Raw genomic sequence first — 24,866 nt, 5'->3', positions numbered from 1 at the left:
CCGCACGTCATGGCCAGGGGCATGCAGAAAGCAGTCTCTTTTGAGGAGTTGAGTAAGTATTGTGGAGGGAGCAGTGGGGTGGCCCAAGTTCCAAGCTGGAGGGAGTGGTTGGATAATGCCGGTTCTGAGCCAGAGGGAGCAGGGGGAGTAGCATGGCAGAGAGAGCAGTTGGGTATTGTCTACTGTTGAGGGTTTCCACAGTGAGCAATGATGCTTTTTTTCTTGTAGCCTCTGTCATTATTGTTGCTGTACCACTAGTTTTCTTATCTCATTGCTGTTTCCAGTAAATTGGTCTTATCTCAAGCCATGATCTTTACCTTTTGTGCCTCCGATCCTCCTCTCCATCCCACTGCATGTGTTGGGGGGGGAGGGAAGGGGGAGAGCAAGCAAGCGGTCTGTGGCTTGGAGCGGTTTCAGCGGGAAGATTAAACTGAAGAATACTACTCCTAAACCACGACAAGATGTCATTTATCTGGACTTCTGTAAAGCCTTTGACATGGTCCCACACAACATTCTTCTCTCTAAATTGGAGAGAGATGGATTTTACAAGTGGACTATTAGATGGATAAGAAAGTGGTTGGACAGTCCCATCCAGAGAATAGTGGTCAACAGCTTTGAGTCCCAGTGGACATCAGTGACAAGTGGTGTCCCTCATGGGTCCGTACTGGGATCAGTGTTATTAAACATTTTGATTAATGAAATAGACAAAGAGGTTGAGCGCACCAAGCTGAGTGGTTCAGCTGACAGACCTGAAGGACAGGATGCCATCCAGAGGGATCTGGACAAGCTTGCGAAGTGGGCCCATGGGAATCTCATGAGGTTTAACATGGCCAAGTACAAGGTGCTGCACCCATGTGGGGCAACCCCTGGTATCAATACAGGCTGTGGGATGAACAGATTGAGAGCAGCCCTGCCAAGAAGGACTTGGTGGTGCTGGTGGATGAGAGACTCAGCAAGCCAATTGTATCCTCGGCTGCATCAAAAGAAGTCTGCATCCAGCTCTGGGGTCCCCAGCACAGGAAAGACATTGACCTGGTGGAGTGAGTCCAGAGGAGGTCACCAAGATTATCAGAGGAATGGAGCACCTCTCCTATGTGGAAAGGCTGAGAGAATTGGGATTGTTCAGACTGGACAAGAGAAGGTTTCGAGGTGACTTAATTGCAGCCTTCCAGTACATGACCTACACTACTGCCATTGCAACACACTTTGGGAGTAAAAAGAAAAGTAGAAATCTACATTCATGGCTTTATCTTATTAAAATGTGTTTCAACTGGAAGTTGGTAAGCTTTAGAGTGATATTAAAGAAAGAAATCAGTACTGTAGATATCTTTGGACTATTCACAAAGGCTCAGGAATGGAGCATCAGAAGTCTGCCTTGATGCTTTCCTTTCAAAAAAAAATTCAGTTCACCATTTGGCAAGGTTTCACAGAACCACACAGGACGTCATCTTGCATAGATGGGCATGCTCAGCCACCATAATTTCTGCTGCCAGGCAGGGGCCACCAAATGTTCAACTGTTTATTACAACCATCTTGAAAAAGGAGTGGTAAATTCTGTCTATGATATATGTTCCACAAAACATATTCTTTTCTGTCTTATAAAAATTATTCTTAATACAAAACTAAGCCCCAGAAAGGTTAGGGCAGACTAGGATGGACAGACCATCCTAGCTTCACAAGCTATAAAACTCAGTGGAACATACTTACGACCTTGGTGGTAAGTTGCAAGAAATAAAAAGGTAGCCAATACTGAAAGATCAGTTAAAAACCATCAGTCAGTTCAAGGCAAATAAAATTTAAGTAGTCTCTGTTCTCATTTCAGACTCTCCCCTGGAGACACCCATACAACAGTGACAAAATTTATCACATACAGCAACATGCTGTGCCCTGCTGCAGAATTGCTTAGGAGAAGACCTAACGAAAGCCAGAACTTGACAATGCCAGAAGGTTAACACCAACCATCCTACGCTTGGGAGAACTATCAGCCTTTTGTAACATAAAAGAGAGCATAGGAAAAAGAAACTGGAAACCTAACACACTGATAGGCCTGCAACAGAAGGGGGAAGCAGATGGCAAAGTTTAACCTATATTGCTAAATCAATAAGCCACTAAGTTTCATCCTCCAGCGTTTCAGTTGCTTGATCTTGTATCTCAGGTATACGGCAACGATTAACTCTGGGTGCGCTAGCAGAGTATTTTGTACTAACATGACCAGGGAGAAAAACAAAACACAACAGCATTTGATGTGATATACTAGAGAGGCCAAAGTGGGCTTCTATACTAGCACAGAGACATTAGCACTAACTTCAAGTCATCTTATGTGTAAGTGGATGCAAAGCACTATGACACCAGTGTGGCATAATTAAACCTACAGCATATACTGCTTTTTGGGCAGTATGGCAAAGAACAACATATCTTCTCTATATTTATACAAAAACCTTTTATTCTTAGAATGGCTTGATACCACCCTTAAAAGCTTAACTGTCTTATGTGTTAAATGGGTCATCTGTCCAAAGTAATACCAAATAACAGAAAACAGAAAAGGTTGAGAGGTACATATATTCAATGACTATCACTAACAACTGTGAAGATATGGAATCCTTGTCTGATGAACAGAGCAATTTCCTTCATGCTAGAGTACATCAGATAGAGATTTACTCAACTTCCAAAGCCTATGAAAGCAGAATGGGTATACTGCAAATTTTCTCCTACAGCCTCCTGAGCAAAGGCTCAAGTGTCTTGTAATAAACTGGCAAGAATTGCCAACACTAGAAACAGTGCATGAGGAGCTTGAGGAGGATTTGAAATGATGCAGGGTGTGGTTAATGGGCTAAAAGGAGAATTTTTGATGTTGAAGACTGGAAAGATTGCAAGTATGATTTGGGAATTAGGGATATCAAAACAGTGGAGTTCAGAGTAATCAAGGAAGGAGAGAATTAACATAGAAAGAGCACAGTTTTGAGCAGCAGACACAAGGGCATATAAAAATGCATGTTAACTCCAAGATGCATTTGCAAATCTGAGTGAAAACCCTATTTTACCTCAGGGAATAATGGTCTGAATCCTCTTCTTAAATTAATCCCTTCCATTCTACTATTTTAAAAAGAATAGGTGCGTAAAGTTATTTACAGTGGACAAGGGCAGTTGGGTGCTAGACAACATCCTTGCTCTTGACTGATTGTGAGTTGTAATGAGAGAAATTTTGGCACACAGGATGGTGGCAGAATTCAGCCTCCAGTCAGACCAGCAAGTTGCTTTTGTACCTGTACCGGAAAGGGCATTCTTTGTCATGACAAAAAACATTTTGGAAAGACAGTTTTACAGGAGAGGAAGATGGTCTGAGCACCAGAACTTCTTTTACAGCTCTGCAGAAGGCCCCTCAACTTGCTAGCAGTTCCTGATGTAGATCCTTAGTGCCACACTCAAATTAAAGGACTCAGCATTAAGAAAATAACATGTTATTGATTCTTCTCTGAAAAGAGATATTGATCTAGTCAGTGTTACAGTCTGATCTATAATATACACCAGGGCAGTTTCGGTAAAACTATCAGGACACGCATAAAAGTTCTCAAACTCTTTACTCCAGACTAGTGCTTCCCACATTACACTCTGCTGCACTAAAATCGACATCGTAGCTGAAGCAGGGCATGCAAGCTTGAGTAATGGGCTGGCCTCTGCCTTATACTTCTTAGACCAGCTACTGTAATTCAAGTGTGATGGGAAATGGCAACCTGTTTCCTGATCTCTTCTGAACAAAGGAATGCAGGCACTAAAAGATGCAGACAGTCATTGGGATGGACAGAGGAAAGGTGAGTAATAGAAAAGGGAAAAGTCAAGTGGCAGGGAAATTATTTTCAAAAAGAAAGTCTAAGCCCTTCAGGTGTTCATACTCCCTTCCTTGTACCTATATCTCTCAGCTTACCCTAGTGTACCTGTTAGAAGACCAACAACTGTATGAACATCATCATCTGCATCTATTGCCACTGGGCTGAGTTTGCATGCTGTCTGCTAAGAGGCCTAAGTCCAGATGTCTGCTTGGTACAAGCCATGTAAAGGGAGATCCAGTGACAAAGTATTAAAGAGATTAGCTTCCAAAAAAAGAAAAAGCAAAGTGCTTAGTCAGAGCAGAAGTCTCTCCTCTGAAGTTATTTACTATCTTCTAGACTGGAAGCTTATTCATTGTAAAATCCAGTGTTCCCCCGGATCCTCCATACTTTCTTTTCTCTTGTTCATCCTGTGGTTTGTAACAGTTTGGAAAACTTAAGGGGCATTCCTAAGTGGTTACAGATGTGTAAAGGATGCACATTACAGGCCACTTCATCATGAGGATGACATAACTCTGCATGCCAGCTTCGAAAGTAGCTCATTTAATACTGAACCCAGAGACACAATTGTCCCAGACTAGCTGTGTGCCTGTTGAGAGTGATGGGATTATAACAGCAGCTGGCAGTGCTCTGTTCCAAGAAAGCTCACAGCATTATTCAGTCTTGAGCTCTCTCTTCCTCTGTGGAGCCATTTGATCCTTAATCTCTTTTATGGATTCTTAACCCTTTTGATGTACTTCTCTGCTCGACAAAGTTTGACACACACATCTTTATGCCAAAATATGGGTGAAGACTATTAGTAAGATGTCACAGCTGCACACCTATTTTGAACACTACTTACAAGTCCTTGTTAACCACGCATTTGAATGAACTGTCTAGCATGTATTTTATGAAATTAAGTACAGAGAAATAATATTTTAAAATCCACTGCACTGCTTTTCCTGAATCAAACTGTGTAACTGGAAAACATTAGCATGATGTTGCAGAGCACCTGTGACCCTGCACTACTATGACAGCTAGTACCCTCTATTGCAGTAGTATCTGCCATATGCTTCCCATACAGAACAAAACACCACTACTGCTTAAAAAGACTCAAAGTCAATAGTTGTTAGGAAACTTCTGCTCTGCCCATTACTCTGTCACTATTCTGCTAGGACACTCTCATCAAGACCTACTTCACTTTCTCCCAGCAGTGTCAAGTATAATTAAAAGAACTACAACTTGCTGTTTATGATCAGATTGCTTTCCCACACGAACTAAGGTGGCAAGACTCCAACATGATAGCTTGAGACGAGCAGTGACTTCCACAAAGAAGATAATATCAGAATTATCAAAAAAAGGAGACAAATGAAAGCCAGTGGTTTGAGAATTAGTCAAGAAGGTACCAGTCTGTGATAAGTAGATAACAGAAATGGACTCAAGACATTCTGGTTGAAGAGAAGGCGAAGTTGCACAAAGGGTCACCAACATTACAGTGAATAAAGACACAACAGGTAAAAAACGACAAAAGGAAGTATTGTGTGAGACAGGTAGAAAAAACAGTGTGGTTTGATACATGTCAGCTGAAAACAGTAATATTGAATAAAAGAAAGTCAAAGGCTGCAAAAGAACTTGGGACACAGCAAGTGTTTAGGGCAGGACTGCTGGAGAAAGCAAAAGAGAACAATGCTGCTGATAGCAGAAAAGAAGACAGAGCAGCTATATCAGATCTTGATTTCTCTTTCCCTTAAAGATCTTGAATATGGTGGAATGGAATACATAGAAATCAACACTGTCAAATAGGTAGACAACAGATGGATGGGAAAATAATAAAGTGAAGCAGTAGTTCAAGGCTGGGAAATGGCATAGCAAAGGGGAAAAAAAAAAGACCTTGAACTAGCACTAGTGAAGTTCCTCTACAAGAAGAGTATTGTACAGCTGAAGTACAGTATTTCAATACTGTCATTAAAATGTTCCATATATATTACTTACATAGAAATGTTATTCATTACAAGAGTTTCTTTTTCACCACCTGATCATTGGTAATTCCACCCCTCCCCCCGCCCCGTTCTTGTCTATTTACTCAGTTCATACTATCAAAAAAATCCAATAAATCTTTATTGATTTAGACTTATATATGAACATATCTCCTCTCCAAGGAACACATTTAAATAATTTAGATGGTGGCTCTGTACTGCATCATTTTTTTGACTTCAGGGGATGATGCAGTGGGCTAGAAAGCTAATTTAGACAAGCTTAAAAATTACCACATTTTCACGATTATCCTATATTCTAGTATTCAGTTTGGCATATTTCGTGTGTATGAATGGTTACTGTATTCCACACTCTTACACTCCCTCCCTAAAAGATTTCAAGGAATATATCATCTTGCACACAGCACAGTAAGTACTGCTATCAAACATGATACATGCAACCAAGTAATGAAAAAAAATTACACAGCACTGCAAGCTATTGTTTGAAGGCAAATATGCCATTATAGTAGCAGTCATATTGTAAATCACACATTGATGGTGGAATTAAAGTCACATTAAAATCCACCCAAGCCTTACAGGGACATTGGTCAAGCCCACAACAAGACTGATTCTATGGGGAAGCTGACAACTACTTGGGATTTTTTCACCATAAGAATTCAACAATAGGAAATTTCGATTACCACAGAGGGGGAAATCCCCAGCTTTCCAGTGAGAGGCAGAGAAAGGTCACAACCTACTAGTCTATAAAATTACAGCGATAATTACTTTAACATACTAACATTCCCATCCTCTCAGCCGTGGAGCCTTGGGCTCCAACAACAAAAGCCGCTTCCCCTAGAAGATATGAAAACTATTCTTAATGAAATTAATTTGATTAAATACATCCCTATCAAGTGTTTTAAACGGCATGACAACACTATGTGGTAGAAAGCATATACTGGCCTGTGCGCAAGATAAGATATTGGTGAATCTTTTCCTTTTTCACTGCTATCCGATTCAGCTTCTTGCTTTATGACCTTAAGACAGATTTCAAACCCATCACTGGCTCAAGGCTAAAAAACCCACTTCATTTGAGATGCTGGCCAGTATAGGTTAAAAGGAGGAAGTTCCACATTTGAAAAAAATGCACAGAGAAAACCTCTTAGGATGTCTGATCTAGTAAATAAAAATCCCCAAAACAGGTAGATCATGGAAGCAGAACAGGAGGTTCACTGGGCTTTGGAATGCTAAATCCTAACTGCAGAGTGCAGCTGTGGCAAAGAAGGGCTCTGCATGTCGCTGTGATGACTGAAGCATAGCAATGCAGCCACATTTGAGACTATCAAATTGATTTTTCAGCTTAAGACAGCAGTAGCTGTGTTTTACGCTTCATAGCTGAGTTCTGGTACAAAGTTTAAAACTTTCCAAACTGTTTAACAGATTACACAAATGGCCAGCAGTAGCTAAACACAAAGAGCTCTAACTCAGTAATGTATTCTACTGTGATAAATTCTGTTCCAGTCAGGTTGTGATTCCTGTCCTACTTAAGTCCCACCGGAAGAAAAAGGAAGGAATCAAATAGAAAGCAAAGAACTCGCTGAAATGACTCTTCAGGGCCTTCTCTGCAGTGTTAGCACTCAAAGCTGTACCTAGGCTCCTGTATGTCTTTAGCCACAGCAACGCTAATTAATCGAGGGCACTTTGGAAAATGCCCTTCAATCCCTGCTGTGACTGCTGGACGGCTCACAAAAGTTCTCCCTCATGTCCTTTCTGCTCTTTAGAAGCCCTGCTGGAATATGCACTGCACAGTCTGGGGCAAAGGAGCAGCTTTCTCTGGATGGGACGTTCCTTGAGGTGGTTAACTGAACAGGTGCAAGGGGCCCAGGGAGTGAGCAGGAAGCAGGACTGTGGCTGCCAGCCCTGCACAGCTCAGGGGCCCTGCAAGGAGCCAGCCAAGGAGAAGAGGAGTCAAACTTGACACTGCAAAAGCTGCTCCTCATATGTCTCTGAGCAGCTAGGGAGAGAAGAGTTTTAGTCTAGGACGTAAGAGAAACAAAATCTTACCTACAAAGCGATGCAGGTACATTAGTAGAAATTAAGTTCTGAAGCACTGTATGCATCCAAACATACACAAAAAACATGTGGTGTGGGCAACAACCACTGTGAACTCAAATGACTGTGGCTGCACCCAGGAATACCTAAGTGGGGATATACACCAGGGTGCTGGGCAGCAATGGGTAGAGAAGCAGGAAGAAAGCAACCATGCCAGAGAAGCTGTGCTGTGTGCAGATTTTAAACACTGGATGCTTTTCTGTTATCAACAGGGAAGCACACAAAAGGCAGAATACAAATCACAACTGATTTTATTCCAGCCAAAACTAGCAGCAAGCAGAGACTTCCAGGGGACTTGCACATGTGTGTTCAGACTCACTGTACTGAGACTGATGAAAGAGTGTTCCTTATGCTGCTCTTGACAGGAGCAAATGATTAAAATTCAAGTTTCTCAAGAATGGCAAAGCCAGCCAGAGGCTACTGACCCAGAGGCAGCTATTGAAAGACAGCAGGTGTGAACAGATCTTGCTGCTCTTCTATTGCTAAATCACACATTAGATGATGTTTGAAGCTAGCAGTGTCAAGGGTGAGCTGGGCTGAGAGGGACAATAACAACACTGGATGTAAACAATAGTTTGAAAAAGAGAGGAGCATAAAATAATGTACCCAATGACTTCAGCAGTTTGCCCTGAGTTTTGACCAGCACTTCTCGGACAGATACTTTCCACAGTAAACAGAACAGATAAATGACAAGCTTATAATTCAACTGCCTGAAGGACCAGTAAACTTCTGTATGCTGTTGTTTTTATGCCACTTTCAACAAAATTAATGCCAGTATTAGGCATGACCGGATCTATCCCTGCTTGACTGCTGGGCTGCCTTTTCCCAGTTCCCTGTTTTTATGACCTGTATTTCCAAACGTCCATCACTGCTCCAAATTAAAGGCACAAAATCTTCAGTCTGTTCATGGATTCTCTCAAAGAGCTGTAAGAAAAACTTACAACGTGTTAGCCAGTGTATTTAATGTAGCTCTGCTTCTGCTACAGAGATACAGCTATTTAACAAAATAGCTGCCAGTTCAGAATCCAAACAGATTCTGCTTGTTTGTGAAACTCCCTGGATGCTTCCTGCTTTATCATTTGCTATACATAGGTGCCTGCACTACAGAAAAGAAGAGTGGTAAAATCAGAGTATATATATATTCCGAAGTGCTATTTAGGAAATTTAATTTGAAATTTTAAAGTGTTATTGACAAACTTTGTTACATGAAAAAAAATACAATTAAATACATCAGCACATTTGTTTGCACTAATTTATCTAATGTGCAAAGAAATATTCCAAAACCCAATGAACATTCGGGTACTAAGTAGCATTATTATTGCTAAGGTCAAGTTCTTCCAATTGGAGCTTTTGCTTTATAATTCTGACCTTACTAGACCTCGTTTTCACACAGATTCCCTTGCCAGCCCACTTCTAACAAATTTCTGGATATGCAAATATTTGAAGACAATGGAACCAAGATATAAATGAGACCTATGCTGAAGTTGGTTTTCATTTGAAGAAAAAGTCTTTTTCATAGATCAGTAAAGTAACTACCACATTTTGAGCATTTAGTAAAATATAATCAATTAATAGTTACCTCTAACACTGTTATTAAAACATTCATCTGGGTGCCTTTAAAATTCAAACTGCTTTAGTTTTAGGTGGCATTATTATTTAAAATTCTAGATTAAAGCCAGCCAAACCAAGCATTCTCCTTTGGTCAGGGACTCTTCACATTGTTTGGGTTTTTCTGTTTGGGGTTTTTAAAATTTTTTAAATGTAACATTGATATATCAAGCTCATATTCAAATCAGTTTCAGACAAGTAGCAACTGCAACTATTTAAAAAAATACAGCTGAAAAATCCACTGATCTGAGAATCCATCATCGCTTGTTAAAGGTTGCAGAACTGTCCCTCTCTCATCCTCGGCTCTGCAAGACCCATTGAGATATCTGTCCTCTGAATATTTTGGTGGGGGCATACATTATGGGACCATGTGAAGTGACGGGAATGCTCTTACAGGCACTTGTGGGAGTCCAGTATCAGGAAGAGGACCAAAGACTAAACTCCTTGGGACATAAGCCAGTTTACTTAATGTGGTCAGTATATCTGACTTTTAGGCCATAGCACAAACACCTACACTAACTACAGACAATTGCTTTTGAAAACCCAGACTCAGGTTACTCTGAAGACACTGAATGGTACAGCTACAGTTCTCATGCTCCATATTTTAAGGCTGGATATTTGGAACATGAATAATGCCATTAACCCAGGAGAATTAGGTAAGCCCCATGGTTTTCCAATGACTTAGTTTTTGTCTGCACTAATTTTACCTCCAAATCTGCATGTCTGAAACTCCACACTCTTCAAGTCTGCTTAAAGTGATTACGTCTTCTCAGTAAATCTTAGATTGTTCTTTCTCCTGGCTGCTGAGCTGTCTGCCTGCAATTTCTCAAAAGAGAGCCAGGATTTCATATCCATTGGCCTCTGCATTCCTGCCAAAGCCCTGCAGAAATGAGAGCTGCTGCAGCTGCCAGGGTTTATTTACACACATTCCTGCCTCAAATTGAATTAATGAGCACAATATAACTCAGGCAATGTCCTCCACAGCTCTTGTTTCTCTTTGCCCCTCTTGACATTTCTTTCTCACACACAACCCCTCTTGTAGTCTATCTTAGAGCAGTATCTGAAGTGATTTTTACTGGTGTAAAAAACTGCAGACACATTCAAGTTGATAGACTTGTACATGCCTGCTTACAGAGTACTACTTTATGGAAAGCCCAGGATCCCCTTGATGAGTATCCAGAAGGTTAAATTGAACTTATTTGCTTTGTGCAATCCAAGCTGTCAGTTTAGCAAGAAACATCGACATTTAATCAGTCCTAAAGACCCAGCCTTGGGAAGAGCTCTGATGCAACAGATGAGAGCAGCTGATGTTACAATATATCTACAGTCATTAATGTTCACACACTATATTTAGTAAGTCATTTCTACAGGTGTCTCCATCCCATTTCTCCCCTCAGAAATCTCAAATTTTGCACTCATAGCATAAGGGCTCCCACCATAAACAAGCCCTATAAGCACTGTATGGACACATCACACACAGGAAACTTCTGTTATGCTGCTAATGCAGACCAATGCAGTGCTTCCAACGTGTTATGGCAGAAACAGAGCACAAAAACATTTGTCCAAATATTCACATCCATGTAACTAACAAAGTCCATTCGCCCCTCTATTATCACCCTGTACAGTGTGTATCTCTCACATACTGTGTATATTACACAAGGCTTGAAAGGCTTAGAACAAAAGGCATATACTTCTATTGGAAGAGTGTCAGAGAAAAGGAATAAAACCTTTAATGATATATACATTTGCTAGATTAGCACTTCACCAGCAACATGTAAGAACATAGTTGGCAACAGACAGGGTCCACCTGTCTCACAGAGGGAAAAGGATCTTTGCACAAGTAGCAGATCTCACTGAAAGAACTGTAAACTAGATTTGAAGGGGGAAAGGGATAAAACCAGTCTCGCTAAATATAAGTCTGGGGGTGGCATGCCAATGTTTCAGTTAGGTTCTTTGGTTTGACATCTCAGTGGAGGTAAGGGATGGAGACCCATGAAGCAGCAAAAATGCAAGGGTTATTGATGTGTTAGAAACCATAGAAGCTTCTGAGAATGGTCACATAGGAAATAGTGCTTCTCCCCCCCAAAAGCTGGTAGGCTCATTAGCCCAACAGAAGTACATTTACACCAATACCTACAGCATGGTATATATATACACCATGTTATTTTTTTTTTAATGGCCAGTCTTCGTGAGCGAAGATTTGGGAAAGGCCATTAACCCTTCGAGCCTGCGCAGTGGATTTTTTAGGTGAGACACAGCGTGCGCTGAACTGAGCCCACCCTTTAATCCTGAGGTTCATCTGCCGGGGCCGAGCAAGCTTGGACAGTGGCAGTGAGGTCCCCAGGACGTAGGTTTGTTTAGAGTGACCTTCTCTTAGATGGATTGCCTCACAGGGCTGACGAGCTCCATCTGCCCGGGGGGCTGGGAATCAAACCCGGGTCGCAGCGGTGAGAGTCCTGCACCCTAACCACTAGACCACCAGAGGCCCCACACCATGTTATATATCTATAACAAAGAGGACAAGCTGGAAAACATCGCATAGCAGGAAAACTGGAAACATGGCGGAATGACTCATAACTGGAGTGCTGCAATAGATCACTATAAGCTCTTCAGATGAGATGGACAAGGAAAGAGAGGAGGTGGGGTAGCCTTATATGTTAGGGAGCATTATGAATGTCTAGATCTTGATGATGATGATAACAGGGTTGAGGGTTTATGAGTAAGAATCAGGAGAAAGGTCAACAAGGCAAATATCCTGGTGGGAGTCTGCTATGGAGCACCCAAACGCGATAGAGGCAGACAAAATATTTCATAAGCAACTGGGAGAAGTCTCATGATCGTCAGCCCTTGTTCTTGTGGGAGATTTCAACTTACCAGATGTCTGCTGGAAATATAACACAGAGGAGAGGAAACAGTCTAGGTGACCTGCTTAGTAGACGAAGGAAAGGCTGTGGATCTTGTCTGCCAGGACTTCAGTAAAGCCTTTGATACCATTTCCCACAGAATTCTCCTGGAGAAACTGTCTGCATGTGGCTTAGATAGGTGCACTGTTCCCTGGGTAAAAATCTGACTTGATAGCTGGGCCCAGAGAGTGGTGGTGAATGGAGTTAAATCCAGGTGGTAGATGGTCACCAGTGATGTTCCCCAGTGCTCAGTACTGGGGCTAGCCCTGTTTAATCTCTCTATCAATGATCTGGATGAGGGGATTGAGTGCATCCTCAGCCAGGTTGCAGATGACACCAAGTTTGGTAGGAGTGTTGATCTGCTGGAAGGCAGGAAGACTCTACAGAAGGATCTGGACAGCCTGGATTGATAGGCCAAGGCCAACTGTATGAAGTTCAACAAGGCCAAATGCTGGGTCCCACACTTGGGTCACAACAACCCATGCAGTGTTACAGGCTGGGGGAAGAGTGGTTGGAAAGCTGCCCAGTGGAAAAGGACCTGGCAGTGCTGGTTGACAGCTGAACATGAACCAGCAGAGTGTACAGGCAGCCAAGAAGGTCAATGGCATCCTGGCCTGTATCAGCAACAACGTGGCCAGCAAAACCAGGGCAGTGATTGTCCCACTCCACTTAGCGCTGATGAGGCCGCATCTCAAATACTGTGTTCAGTTTTGGGCCTCCACACTACAGTAAAGACATTGAGGTGCTGGAACGAGTCCAGAGAAGGGCAACAGAGATGGCAAAGGGTCTGGAGCATGAGTCTTATGAATAGTGACTGAGGGAGCTGGGGTTGTTTAGTCTGAAGAAAAGAAGGCTCAGTGGAGACCTTATGATTCTCTACAGCTGCCTGAAAGGAGGTTGTAGTAAGGTGGGTGTCAGTCTCTTGCCTCAGCTAACAAGCAATAAGGACAAGAGGAAATGGCATCAAGTTGTGCCAGGTGAAGTTTAGATTGGATATTTGGACAAATTTTTTCACTATTAGGGTGGTCAGGCATTGGAACAGGCTGTCCAGGGAAGTGGTAGAGTCACCATCCCTGGAAGTACTTAAAAGACATACAGACGTGGCACTTGGGGACATAGTTTAGTGGTGGACTTGGCAGTGCTGGGCTAATAGTTGGACTCTATCATCTTAGAGGTTTTTCCCAACCTTAATGGTTTTATGACTCTATGACTTTATTAAAGCTTCAAGGCAGTAAAGAACTGGGGGAGGGTGTGTGTGCATCTTTCAACACTCAAAACTGAAATTTTGAACAACCAAGCAGAAACCTGCTCTAGCTGCAGCTGGCACAGGCTGGTTGTAAATTTGGTAACATTTGGAATAAACAGAAGTGGCATGTCCTGAATCCTCTAACTAAAAGAGAGATATGAGATGCTACTCAGAATTACAAGGCTGATCATGTTCTGTGCTACTGCATATAGACTTTTTATATGAGGAAAACCAGGTATTTTGAGTTTCGTGCCACAAAGAAAGGTCCATGAAAAAGAAGTGACTGTCTTAAGAAAAAAACGAAGGAGAATGTCTGGAAAGAATATGAAGATGCTGGCTGCAGGAAAGATCCTGGAAGTGGCAGAAGATCTCAGAGAACAGGAACATGCATAAATATGAATGCTGAGGTACGGCCAGGGACCTTCACCAGCAACACTTGCAGGTGGTCAACACTGACAGCAGTGGCACAGCAGGAACCAACCCAACTGTCTGCCCAGCTTTCCAGGCCAGCAACGACCTCCCTGCAGGGATGACAAGTCAAGACCTAGGAAACATAACAGTGTACTAGAAGGATGCGAATGAGAATAATTAAACAGGGTAGGAGTACTAATCTCTCTGGTCTTGAAATAAACCACAGTATTCAGATCCACTAGAGGTTGTCATTTACTTTGTCTTGCCCATGACAGCCAGCACTTGGCTAAATTTGAGTAATTGCAGGCCACTTTCACTAGAAGCTGATGCAGAATATATATGGCTTTAAACAATTCTGCTTGCTTGCACAGAAAAAGCATGATAAACACTTAAACATGATAAACTTCTGACTTCTAACAGACCATACCTACTCTTCACAGTTCTAACCCTAAATTCAGTCAGTAATTTTACTTAGAAGTTCCCTCTCAGTCCCTTCTCTGGCTACTTCCAATTTTTTGATATAATTCCACACTCCTCAGTAATATTTTCTCCCTTACACATAGCTGATATCAAATAAATTTGTCACTAAATGTTAATTGAGTCCTCAGAAAACATTTCAGATTTTGTGGCTTCCTTTCATACACCTTTTGGTCTGTGTGAGGATGCCAGTGATTCAAGGGTTCGACTGTTCTTCACATACATTCTGAATGAACATTAATGCTGAGACGAGACCCATAAATTCAATGAGATTTTCACTAACCCCAAATGACAACAGCACTTTTTATAGGCACCTAAGAAAAACTGATTGACAGAACGTTTTTTCTAGTTGTTCTGCTCCCTACCAGATAACCATCTTGTTACTCCATATACTCACTTCTCCCTCCTCCATTTTTTAAAAATTGTTTTATATTGGTATCCAATTTTATAAAAGCACAATGAAAGCCAACTGTGTAACACTATCAAAGAAATTCCTTCTGTTTCAGAGTGGGGAAATGTCACTTGAATTTGGAAAGGCTTTCCCTGAATGCAGCTTCTGTTGAAGCGAAGCTTGAACTGGGTACTCTTCATACTTCTCTGAAATAGAAACGGCCTAAAAACATTCCTTTTGGTACATCTTTCTTAGAAATTCTCTCAGAACCCCATAACAAGCATATTTATTCCACACATGAAAATGAAATGCCTAACACTGGCAGTTCTACTGAATGTATACACACTGCTGGATAGCATAGTGGAAGCAACGGCTTACATGAATAGATACAGGAACCAGAGGACTAATAAATACCAAAAGAAAACCCTTCAGATGTTTACCTAGATGCCTACTCCAAAACACTGCACAAAAGAAGTCCTTGCAAAGGTGACAGCCATTTTTTGTAACGTCTCAAATGACACTCTGCTAACCATATTATCTTGTCTTAGAGTCAGTCACTCACATTTTGCACACCCATGTAATGGCAAGCAATGAACTGAGTACGCTGTGGAAACTTTCAAAACCAGTGTTTCTTCATTCTACCTTTTCTATTCCTTGCTCTCTTTCCAACTAAGAATCCCGCTCCCTCAGCATCTCCTTTGCTCAGTATTGGTGCAGCTCACAGGTGGAACTGATGTCTGGTAGGTGTTCATTCTCTCCCTTGCCAGAAACCTTCTGAAAATGAGAAATTGAAAATGTTTCAATCTAAACAAGTCCATCACTTGAGAGAATGAGATGAAGAAAACAAATATTGCATAAAATATTGTTCTGGCTCATTTCTTTGGAAGGAACAGGCACCTCCCAGATACTGACCAGGGTAAGAAGTAGTAAGTAGTACACTTAGAGAAACAAAAAATGCTGTTCGACACCATGAATTTGGAATATTTTATTCAAAACAAAAACTGACCCATTTGGGGTCAATTCTAACTATTATTCTAAATGTTCAGTCTCTGTACCGAATCCTTCCTTCTCCTCCCCAGCATTCTCCATAAAGCACTCCCACACTACAGAAGAAGGATGTTTATACTTGCTTGTCTTTTGTGTGTGACAACACTACTGTCCAAGCTTTCTCTGCACTGGCTTGCTGACTTACAGTAAGCATGAAATTGCCTTCAGTCATATACTGGAAAAGGGAGATGTGCCCAGAGCTGCAAGATGGAGCTCTGCAAGATGCTTAGCAAGAGGCTGCAGCATTTAGTTGAGGAAGAAACCTGCTTAACAACATCAAGCTATTGAGAAGTGCTGTTGTTGGGTTTTATGCTACAGAGACCAATGGGGGCACATCTCATCATGAACGGCCCTTCCACACTTCAGGCATTATGTTATTGACAACATCTGTATTATTCTGTTCTTTACTCCTACCAATCCTACTGAAACGTACTAATCTAAAGAAAGTGCAGCTCCCTGGAAACGTGTGTACATGCCACTTTTATAACACTGTGACTCTTTACCACAGTCTCCTTCCTACACCTTCCAACAAGGTTACTGGTATAGATACACCACCCCAAGTGCTACAAATACCCGAATGAGAAACTACGCACTACAAGCCAAAGCGGTGCAGTTTGACTTCCTTCACAGACTCAAAAGCCCAAAGGCACTCTCAGAAGTCACTGCATTCAGATTAGAGTTGCTTTTTGCCTACCACATCTGCCAGTAGAGAGGCAACACAAGATACCATCACTGCTGTCAACTCTCGAGTTAACAGGAAAGCCATAGGGGACAGATTGTACTGGCTGACACAGCAGTGGGCAGGGTATTTGGAAGGGTTGTACTCCTCCCAGCCTCACTACTCCTGAAGCCTGTGTACCAACGTTTGCCTTAGAACAACATAAGAGAGATCATTTCCACTCCTCAGGGCTTTTTGGATCAAATTTTGACATAATACAATTGGGGGAAAAAATGATCTCATGAAATGTATACTGTAGGGAGGAAAGGGAATAAAGGTATGTTTCAAATTGATCTGGAAATATTTTCCCATGTGAAATAGTTATGCTTGTCTCTTACAAAAATGCAGTGCAGGAAAGAAACAGTGGCATGGAGCACAAATTCAGCAAAACAAACAAAAAATCTTCTACAAAAAATATCCCCTTTATAATATGTAAATTCAAACGAAAACATAACATGACCCTTCTGTCCTCAAGGAACAAAGGTAAAAACGACGACCCCAACCAACCCCCAAATATCTGCTATCTGGGCTTCCCTGCATCCATCAGAAAACAAAGTGACTTAAGTGTGACCAAAGAAAGCCATAAAACCACTAATTCCAACTCACAGACAGTCACCTCCTGCCCTCTGAAATAGATCCCATCTGCCACTCCTCTTATTTTCAAAAGGAGCAACCACTTCATTGCTATGAGTTTAAATACTCTTTTAGAAATCAACTTACATACACAATTACCATCTTCCTCTCTTTCTGTCCTACAGGTTATAGGAATGGCAGCATATTGATCTACTTTTAAGTCCTCTCTCTCCTGCCTCTCCTCATCATCTCAGACCATTTAGGCACTAACCTCCACATAGGAACAGGATATTGCTTGATTCCTTCACGCTGCCTGGAAATGCGGCCGATTCCCACACATGACAAGCTCACACAGCAGTGCTCCACAGTGAATGCATGCAGAGGCAGATCCAAATCTCCTGGCTACAAAACCTCTTGCACTGCGCTCCAGCCCACCCTACCCACCCCACCATGTAGCACACTGCTAGCCTACAAAGCTCATCTGCAAAAGATCCCACAGAGGCTGAGTGCTTCATAAAAGACATAAAAACGGTTTGGCTACTGTTCAGTTATGCTATCCAACAGGAAAAAAAAAGCTTTTTCTTACTAAGATGCACACAAACCCTTGTCATACATGACAAACCCACACTGCAGAACTGTTTGGTTTTTATCCTTAAGTTTCTAATGCAGAACACAGCCTACATCGGGAATGCTCTGATCCAGTACGGCAAGTCATACATTGTTAGTTTGTTCTTGCTTGTCAATGGGGCTCAAAACACAGAATTTTTTTGTAGACGAGTATTAGTACACACTGCCTCTCGTACAATACAGTAGCTGCTCTTCTCTATTTAAAAGCCAGCTGTTTCTAATTAAGAAAATACAGAATAGGATATCTTCCAAACATCTTTCCGCGAGCTTGCAACAAGGCTTTGCTACTTTTTAACATATGAAAAAAGTAATTTGGGGAAATTTTGAAGGACATGAAGCAACACTGGACTCCAAATTGAAAAAAGATGCAACTTTTGAAGCACAGTCCATTACCATAGAACGATAATTCTATCCTGAGTGAAGGAGCTTGTTCCTGGACACCGCTACACCCCAGTCGAAAGCCAGTAAATCTGGATAATCGGCCAATTACACAGAAGTGTAAATGTTCCGTATTTCTATTTAAGCTACTGAGCAGCATTTAAACTTGTTAAGGCTACCTGATCTCCAAACAGACATTGGCCAGACAGTGTGGCTTGCATCCAGATTATACTGCTACACTGAAGGAAAAACAGCTGACCTCTTATGCACCATCTGTGCAACCCCGGGGTAACCATTCATAACCACTCCCTTTCCTATTGCTCCCCCATCTAACACACTCACCTGCCAGCCGCAGCTCTTCTGCAGGGCAGGAATCAAAATGGAAGTCTTGAAGACTTCAGAGAAACATGAAGACTTCAGAGAAGTCTAAAGGCCAGCTGACCACCTTGCTCTGCACTGCCAGTACCCAAACCAGAATGAGTTTTTACAATCATGGCTTAATCCTATTTTCACATGGCTCTAGACAGGAAATGCCAGCACAGTGCTGGACTCAGCTACCTATACAGTCCTGCTTTAAAGTCTTCATAAAATATTTTCTAAGAAGAAATTAAATCTGGGACATCTTTTAGAAATATTTAGGACAGGTTTGCTGCAGAGCTGCCAAATAGGTAAAGGGGATGTTTTGGGGGATTTGCCTCCAGAAAATAAGCATGCTTAATCTATTAGTTTCACATTCAGGTTTTATTAAAACATTCATTTATCTCAATTTTTTCATCTTTGCACTGTATGACATAGTAGAAGACCATGCCAGAGATCTAGAAGTGAGAGATTAATTTCTGAAAGCCATGTGTGGCTCACAAAAACAACAAACCCACTCCTTCAACAGATGCTTAAAAATATATGCATGCTTCGTTAGTCTAATTTGCCTGCTCAGAGCCTAGTCCAAAAGAGCAGAAAAAGTTCCAAAACCACATCAAGTGCCATGGAGACCTCTGTGCATAATAATAAAAACAAACACGATCAGCAGGCATTAAGGACCTCAGTCTGCAGGCCAAGTCTGATTTGCGCATAACAGCTGGATGAAGCATTTTCACCAACCAAAACATTGACACCACAATGTAATGTGCAACCAATTGCAGACAAACAAACCACAATCAGAACAGCCAATTTTCTAACTAGCACCAAACTGCAGAAATATGAGAAGCCAGAAAGAACAACAACTGAGACCTCTGGAAAAAAGATTCAAATGTAGAGAGAAAGACAAAAATGTTCTGGAAAACATGAAAATGTACATTAAGCTGTCAGTTTTGCAGTGTGGATTTGAAAGAGCAGTAATGTGAAACCTGTTTATTACACTGCAATAATGATTATCTCACCTTCAGGATTTTTTGGGTTTGTTTTGTGTTGTTTCCAAGTCTAGTAACCCATGAAGTTCTCACACGCTTTAGTAAGAACTCAACCAGAAAGACTTTAGAGAGTTTCAGACTCAAGGCCAACTACAAAACCGACTGTGCAACCAGAGTCCATCCCATCTTCTGCATCACCTCCATCCCTCAAAAGCCAACAACAGTGCACCACTCAAGGTAAACCTGTCTTGCTAATGCCATACACAGAGGAATGGGAAGCTTTGCTAAAGGAGGGAAAAACGTTTTCTTAACAAGTCCTGCTACTGTCACATTACATGGGATCTCCATTACTGGGACCTTTTAAAAATTACCTTTAATCCAGGTAAAGCTCATGCACAGCTTCTTTAAAGTCTTTATAAGCAGACAAATAACCTAGCAAGAATTTGACAGTTCAGCTGGAAAAATCAAGAAATATCTTCTGTCTAGGATGTGAAGAGCACTAGCAAATAAAAGCACACCTGTCACTACAGTTATGAAAGTGGCTCTTACACAGAGCTGTTTCCACTATGCTGGTGGTACAATTATTTGGACTGAGATTTGATGAATTTTCTCTCAACTACAGGTGTATAAAAGTAACTGGGAAGTGCAGCAGCTCCAACTTCAAAACCTCCAGCCATGAGGTTTTGATAAGATGGGCTTCCTGACGTCCTGAGATCAAGATAACGGGTTTCAAACACAAAAAGATTCTTAAACCCCAGTTCTGATATGACCACACACAGCTTAAAGCAAATGTCAAAAAAATTAGGAACATTAACCTGTACTGTAGAATAACCACAATAACGACCCTTTCAAAATCAGATTAAAACTCCCCCTCTTTTACCCCCTTTCCTCTAGGCAGAGGGGGAATGAGACTGATACTCATCTTCCTAAAGAAATTTCCTTAATGGTAACAACAACTAATGAGGCAGACACAAAACACAACACTTATATTAAGGTAAATAAACTGTAAAAAAAATCACATCTAAGAAGCAGTCTTTTCATCATCAACAACAGCAGATGCTTCAGAGGGGTGACGGCAACATCCCTTCCCTGCCAACCCCACTCTCCCTTAAAACACTAAAAATTTCAGCTCAAGGCAGGGAATGATGAAATCTCTTTTTCTTATCTCAAATAACATCTAAATCAAGACTCAAAGCATGATCACTGTCATAATATCCTCCTTCCTGTACACACTTTCAGGTACAGGTATTTAGGTATGTGTGTGGGTGGCAATACCTACAGAGAGACTTTGATCCTAAACAGTGCAATATTTTTCCCATAAACCTTAAGTATGCTTCAATTCCTATGAAGAAATCCACACAACAGAATATGAGCAGAATATCTCACACACCATGTATATGATATATGCAAGAAATAAGCACAATTGTTAGCGCTCACTGTTCCCTTCAGGACACCAAATCCCCATCCCTAGGCAAACAAACACAATACCCAAGATTGCAAGAGGGCAGAACTATGGCTAATGTGCTGGTCAACAAAATATCACTGGGTTATGAGCTAAACGCCCCAAAAGTTCATGAAAACAATCATTAAAAAGGCAGTCACATCCTCAGAGCAGTACATTTCTGTACTGCCTCTTATAATTAATGAGTATCAAAGTAGGTAGCTTTTTAAAAACACAGACATCTACCTGTTTTCAACAATCTGTGGTGGTAAGTCATAACTACAGAAGGGTGGGAAAGGATTCATATATTGTACAAAATATTGTCATCTGGAAGTGCCCATTCAAACGCAGTAAGTTCCATTAAAGTATCTTAGCTCCAAAGGCAAGACAATAAAAAAAAGGCATCAACTTTTTTCAGTGTCACTGTTCTCTGCAATTATAAAAAGAACTTCACTTGAAAAAGTGCAAATATTCAGGAAGGCCAAGAGAGCTACCAGAAGGTTTCCTTGCTCTTCTATTATTATTGCTTATACTACTAAAGAAAAATTGCATTCTGAAAAGGTTTCCCCAAAAGAGCCAGAGAGTTTACTTCCAAAGTACCAGATGTCATACTATTGGAAAACCTCTATCAAGGACTATTGAGATTTTAATCAGGGTTTTGTCTTATTATGTCACATGTATTACATTATGACTGTAGCAAATGTGGATACTGTAGCAAATGTGGATAGAGCCTTCCTAAATCTTCGTTCGCGAAGCCTAGCCATGATGATGATGATTACATTATGAATATTGTAGGGGAAACAGAAGAAATATGTTGACTCTTTGACGACAGAGAATAACTAAGTTGCTTCCCTTTGCCCTCAAAGAGGGAAAACAGTATTATCTTCCCTGTGAGAATGCTCAAGATGCTATGGGCAAGATAAAGAAATACTTAGTGCAAACAGTTTAGTAAACCCCAGCAGAAAAAAAGCGTCTTTTAACATACTTAAAAGTCTGCTTAGGCTCCCCTCTGAAATTTCATGAATGGACAGAACAGAATGTTTTGCACCTCCTATGCCTCCTACTGACAGCACAAACTCCTGGCTGGCCCAAATGCTAGATGAGTATTACAGTTAAAATCAGCTCCCTTTGAGTGCTATTGGATTTGCATACTATGAGGGTCTAAAATATCCTGGAGTTCATTTTATTTGAAGATAAACATACTGGCAAGATTTAAAACAAAATCAAAGCTTTTAAGATACCTTGTTTACTTATAAATGAAGAAGACAGCAAGGGTAAAGGAATTGCTTAAGTCTGGGAGGCAGCAACATAACTCATTTTACAGGCTAGAGCCTAGCACAATCCCAGCTCATTTCACCACGAGCTAGTTTCATGACAGCAACTGATTACTCAAGAGACTTTGTGGGAGTTAATGCAAGTGGTAAACAAGCTCCCTTTACCTTGGGACCTTCCTCTGATTTTACAAAAAGATAAAAGAAACAAAAACCCAACATTCTTCCACTGCTGCTCCTGCTCTCAAAAATACAAGAAAGCTGGTATAGATACAAGAAAACTGATATTGATCCCCCCAACACACACTGAAAGCCACACAACAGCTTATTTCTGACTGCTTGAATTCAAAAAGCATCTTCGTAGAATGAAGACCTATTCTTAACATTTTTGATTGATAATTACTGACCCAGGGGCACAACTCCACAAGTACTGGAGCAGACACTTTATCAGTCAAAGTAAATGTGTTCTTCATTTAAAAAAAGTACAATACATTATTTTCATCTTGGCAAGATATTAGCATCACTTCTCAAGTCATAGTGTCAGAAAACCAGACCATGAAACCAAAGGTTAAATAGAAACACTTTCCAAAAACATTCAAGCAAAAACAAAGCCTTACTAACATGAAGTTTTTGTTCTGAGACCTGTGATTTTATATGTTGGAGCAAATGTTGATGACCAACACAACATGAATTCTGCTTAAGTTGCAATAACAAAAAAGAGAGCTATTTTGGGGGGAAAAAAAGAAGAAACACCAAGCTAAAGCCAATAGCCTGACCCTTCTTGTATAAAGCAACAGCTCACCATATTGTTTGAATTTTAGAAGGCTGACGTGATAGTGGAAGGACTAAAAGTCTGCTGTGGAAGACAAGTCATTCATGGTTCTGCATGATACCGACATCAAATTTCTGCCCAATATATGAAAAAGTGAATTAGAGCTACCAATGCTGTATCTGCTGTGAAACACATAAAGATCACCATGAAATACTATCAGAGGACTGAGGCTTTGTCTGTCAGGCTTTGCTGATCCCAGCCTGTCAGTTGTCTGTCTCTGTTGTAAAAAGCTGTTGAAAATCTACAATAGCCTCCATTACCCTCAGTGTTTTGGCACATGATAATAAAATATGTATTAAGCTAGAACCAGCAAAAAAATCATGTCTGACTACTCTTGTTGAATACCAACTCACAGGAATAACCTCAAAAATCTTTAAGTGACTTGCCATCACTTGACTTTTGTATCATTATTTTGTAGTACAAGGGTGGCAATCTAAGCATATTCAGCTAATTTGTTAAAATTATTAGTTTGCTTTTCTTCTTTAAAGAAAAGTCTAAATTTACTACAAAATATATTTTGCTGGTAATTTTGAAAGCAGTTCCACTTCTACAGAGTAACATACTATCCTACATTTATTACACCCTTAATTGTTCATGGTAGCCTCCTATTTTAAACATGCACAAGGCTCCTGAATGACTCTGACAGGCTTGCAACTTGATTTTCTCACCACGAGTTGAAATAATAATACTGATGGAAAAAATTCACCACGTGGAACTCAGCTGATGTGGAAGGAACAAATCCAGAATTCCTCTAGTAATATCAAAGGATCAGTAACATAGCAGCTCCCCTTCTGCTTCTGACCACCTCATCCAATTTTCAAGAAAATTCAATTTATTTTAAATTAATGAAGGAAAAACAGAACACTATGAAAGCAAAATATATGGAAAAGAAAGAATCCATGATTAAAAAAAAAAAACCCAAATAAATATGATATTTAGTCAAACACACAAAATCTTACCAGGAAGGCACTAATGAAAGAGTCAGTCTCACTGCTATCGACATGAACTGAGAATTGTCATATAGTATCCCCAGTGCACATAATCATGTATGATGTCACTTCTGGGGAGAAAGAGAGCTCTTCTAATGAGGAGATTAAGCTAAATGAATGCAGGGATTAAGAAAAGGTTAAAAAGAAGAACAAGCACTCTCGTTAGAGCACAATTCCTTTCCAAGCATTGTGTGAGTGTTCAGGGAGCTGTGCTGGGCAGCTCCCTACCCAGCCAAATGTTCGTACTGACCTGCCCCAGCATGTCTGGTGCGATGGGAAACGTGGGCCAGATGGCTGAGTAGACACCGAAGAACACGAGCCAGAGCAGCATGCTTCCCCAGACGGCCAGGTGACTGAACTGTCAAGCAACAGGGAAAGGAGAGTCAACACAGGTCACCTCCTCCATTCACCCAACCTACAAGTGTTTCCCTGTTCAGGTCTCTGTCGGTCTCACTCAGGCCTGTCTACTGCTCTTGGTTTCAGGCCAGTGGCACAGGTTGTTCAAACATCATAAAGCAGCTCTCTTTAATCTCTGCCTCGCAACAGGGCAGACAGATAGTCTTCTCAGCCAATCTATCTTATTTGGAGCTCCAAAAAAACCACCAGATTTTCCTTGGAACTCTGATTTCTCTCATCTAGTTCCTGCGTGCCAGATTCACATAAATCAAGGTGGAAATTTTCAAATGCTCAGGTCAAAATTCACATGGACAAATCCCTTAT

The 24,866-nt window shown here is 41.0% G+C and overlaps 1 protein-coding gene across 6 annotated transcripts in view; it reads right to left on the bottom strand.

Moving 5' to 3' along the window:
• The window catches only part of ATP8A2 (ATPase phospholipid transporting 8A2), a 325,416-nt gene that overhangs the window by 81,628 nt on the left and 218,922 nt on the right, over nt 1-24,866 (bottom strand). For 5 of the 6 annotated variants that reach the window (XM_017831596.1, XM_017831595.1, XM_017831599.1 and 2 more), the window contains one exon: nt 24,397-24,504. The exons of the other annotated variant lie outside the window; for it this stretch is intronic. In XM_017831596.1, the coding sequence (XP_017687085.1) occupies nt 24,397-24,504 (108 nt within the window). The remainder of the gene's footprint in view (nt 1-24,396; nt 24,505-24,866) is intronic. 6 annotated transcript variants of the gene reach the window in all.

This window comes from Lepidothrix coronata, unplaced genomic scaffold (genome assembly GCF_001604755.1).
Source record: "Lepidothrix coronata isolate B3197 unplaced genomic scaffold, Lepidothrix_coronata-1.0 Scaffold193, whole genome shotgun sequence".
NCBI lineage: Eukaryota > Metazoa > Chordata > Aves > Passeriformes > Pipridae > Lepidothrix > Lepidothrix coronata.
The sequence above is the reverse complement of the archived record's forward strand: the minus strand, read 5'-3'. Positions and strand labels throughout refer to the sequence as shown.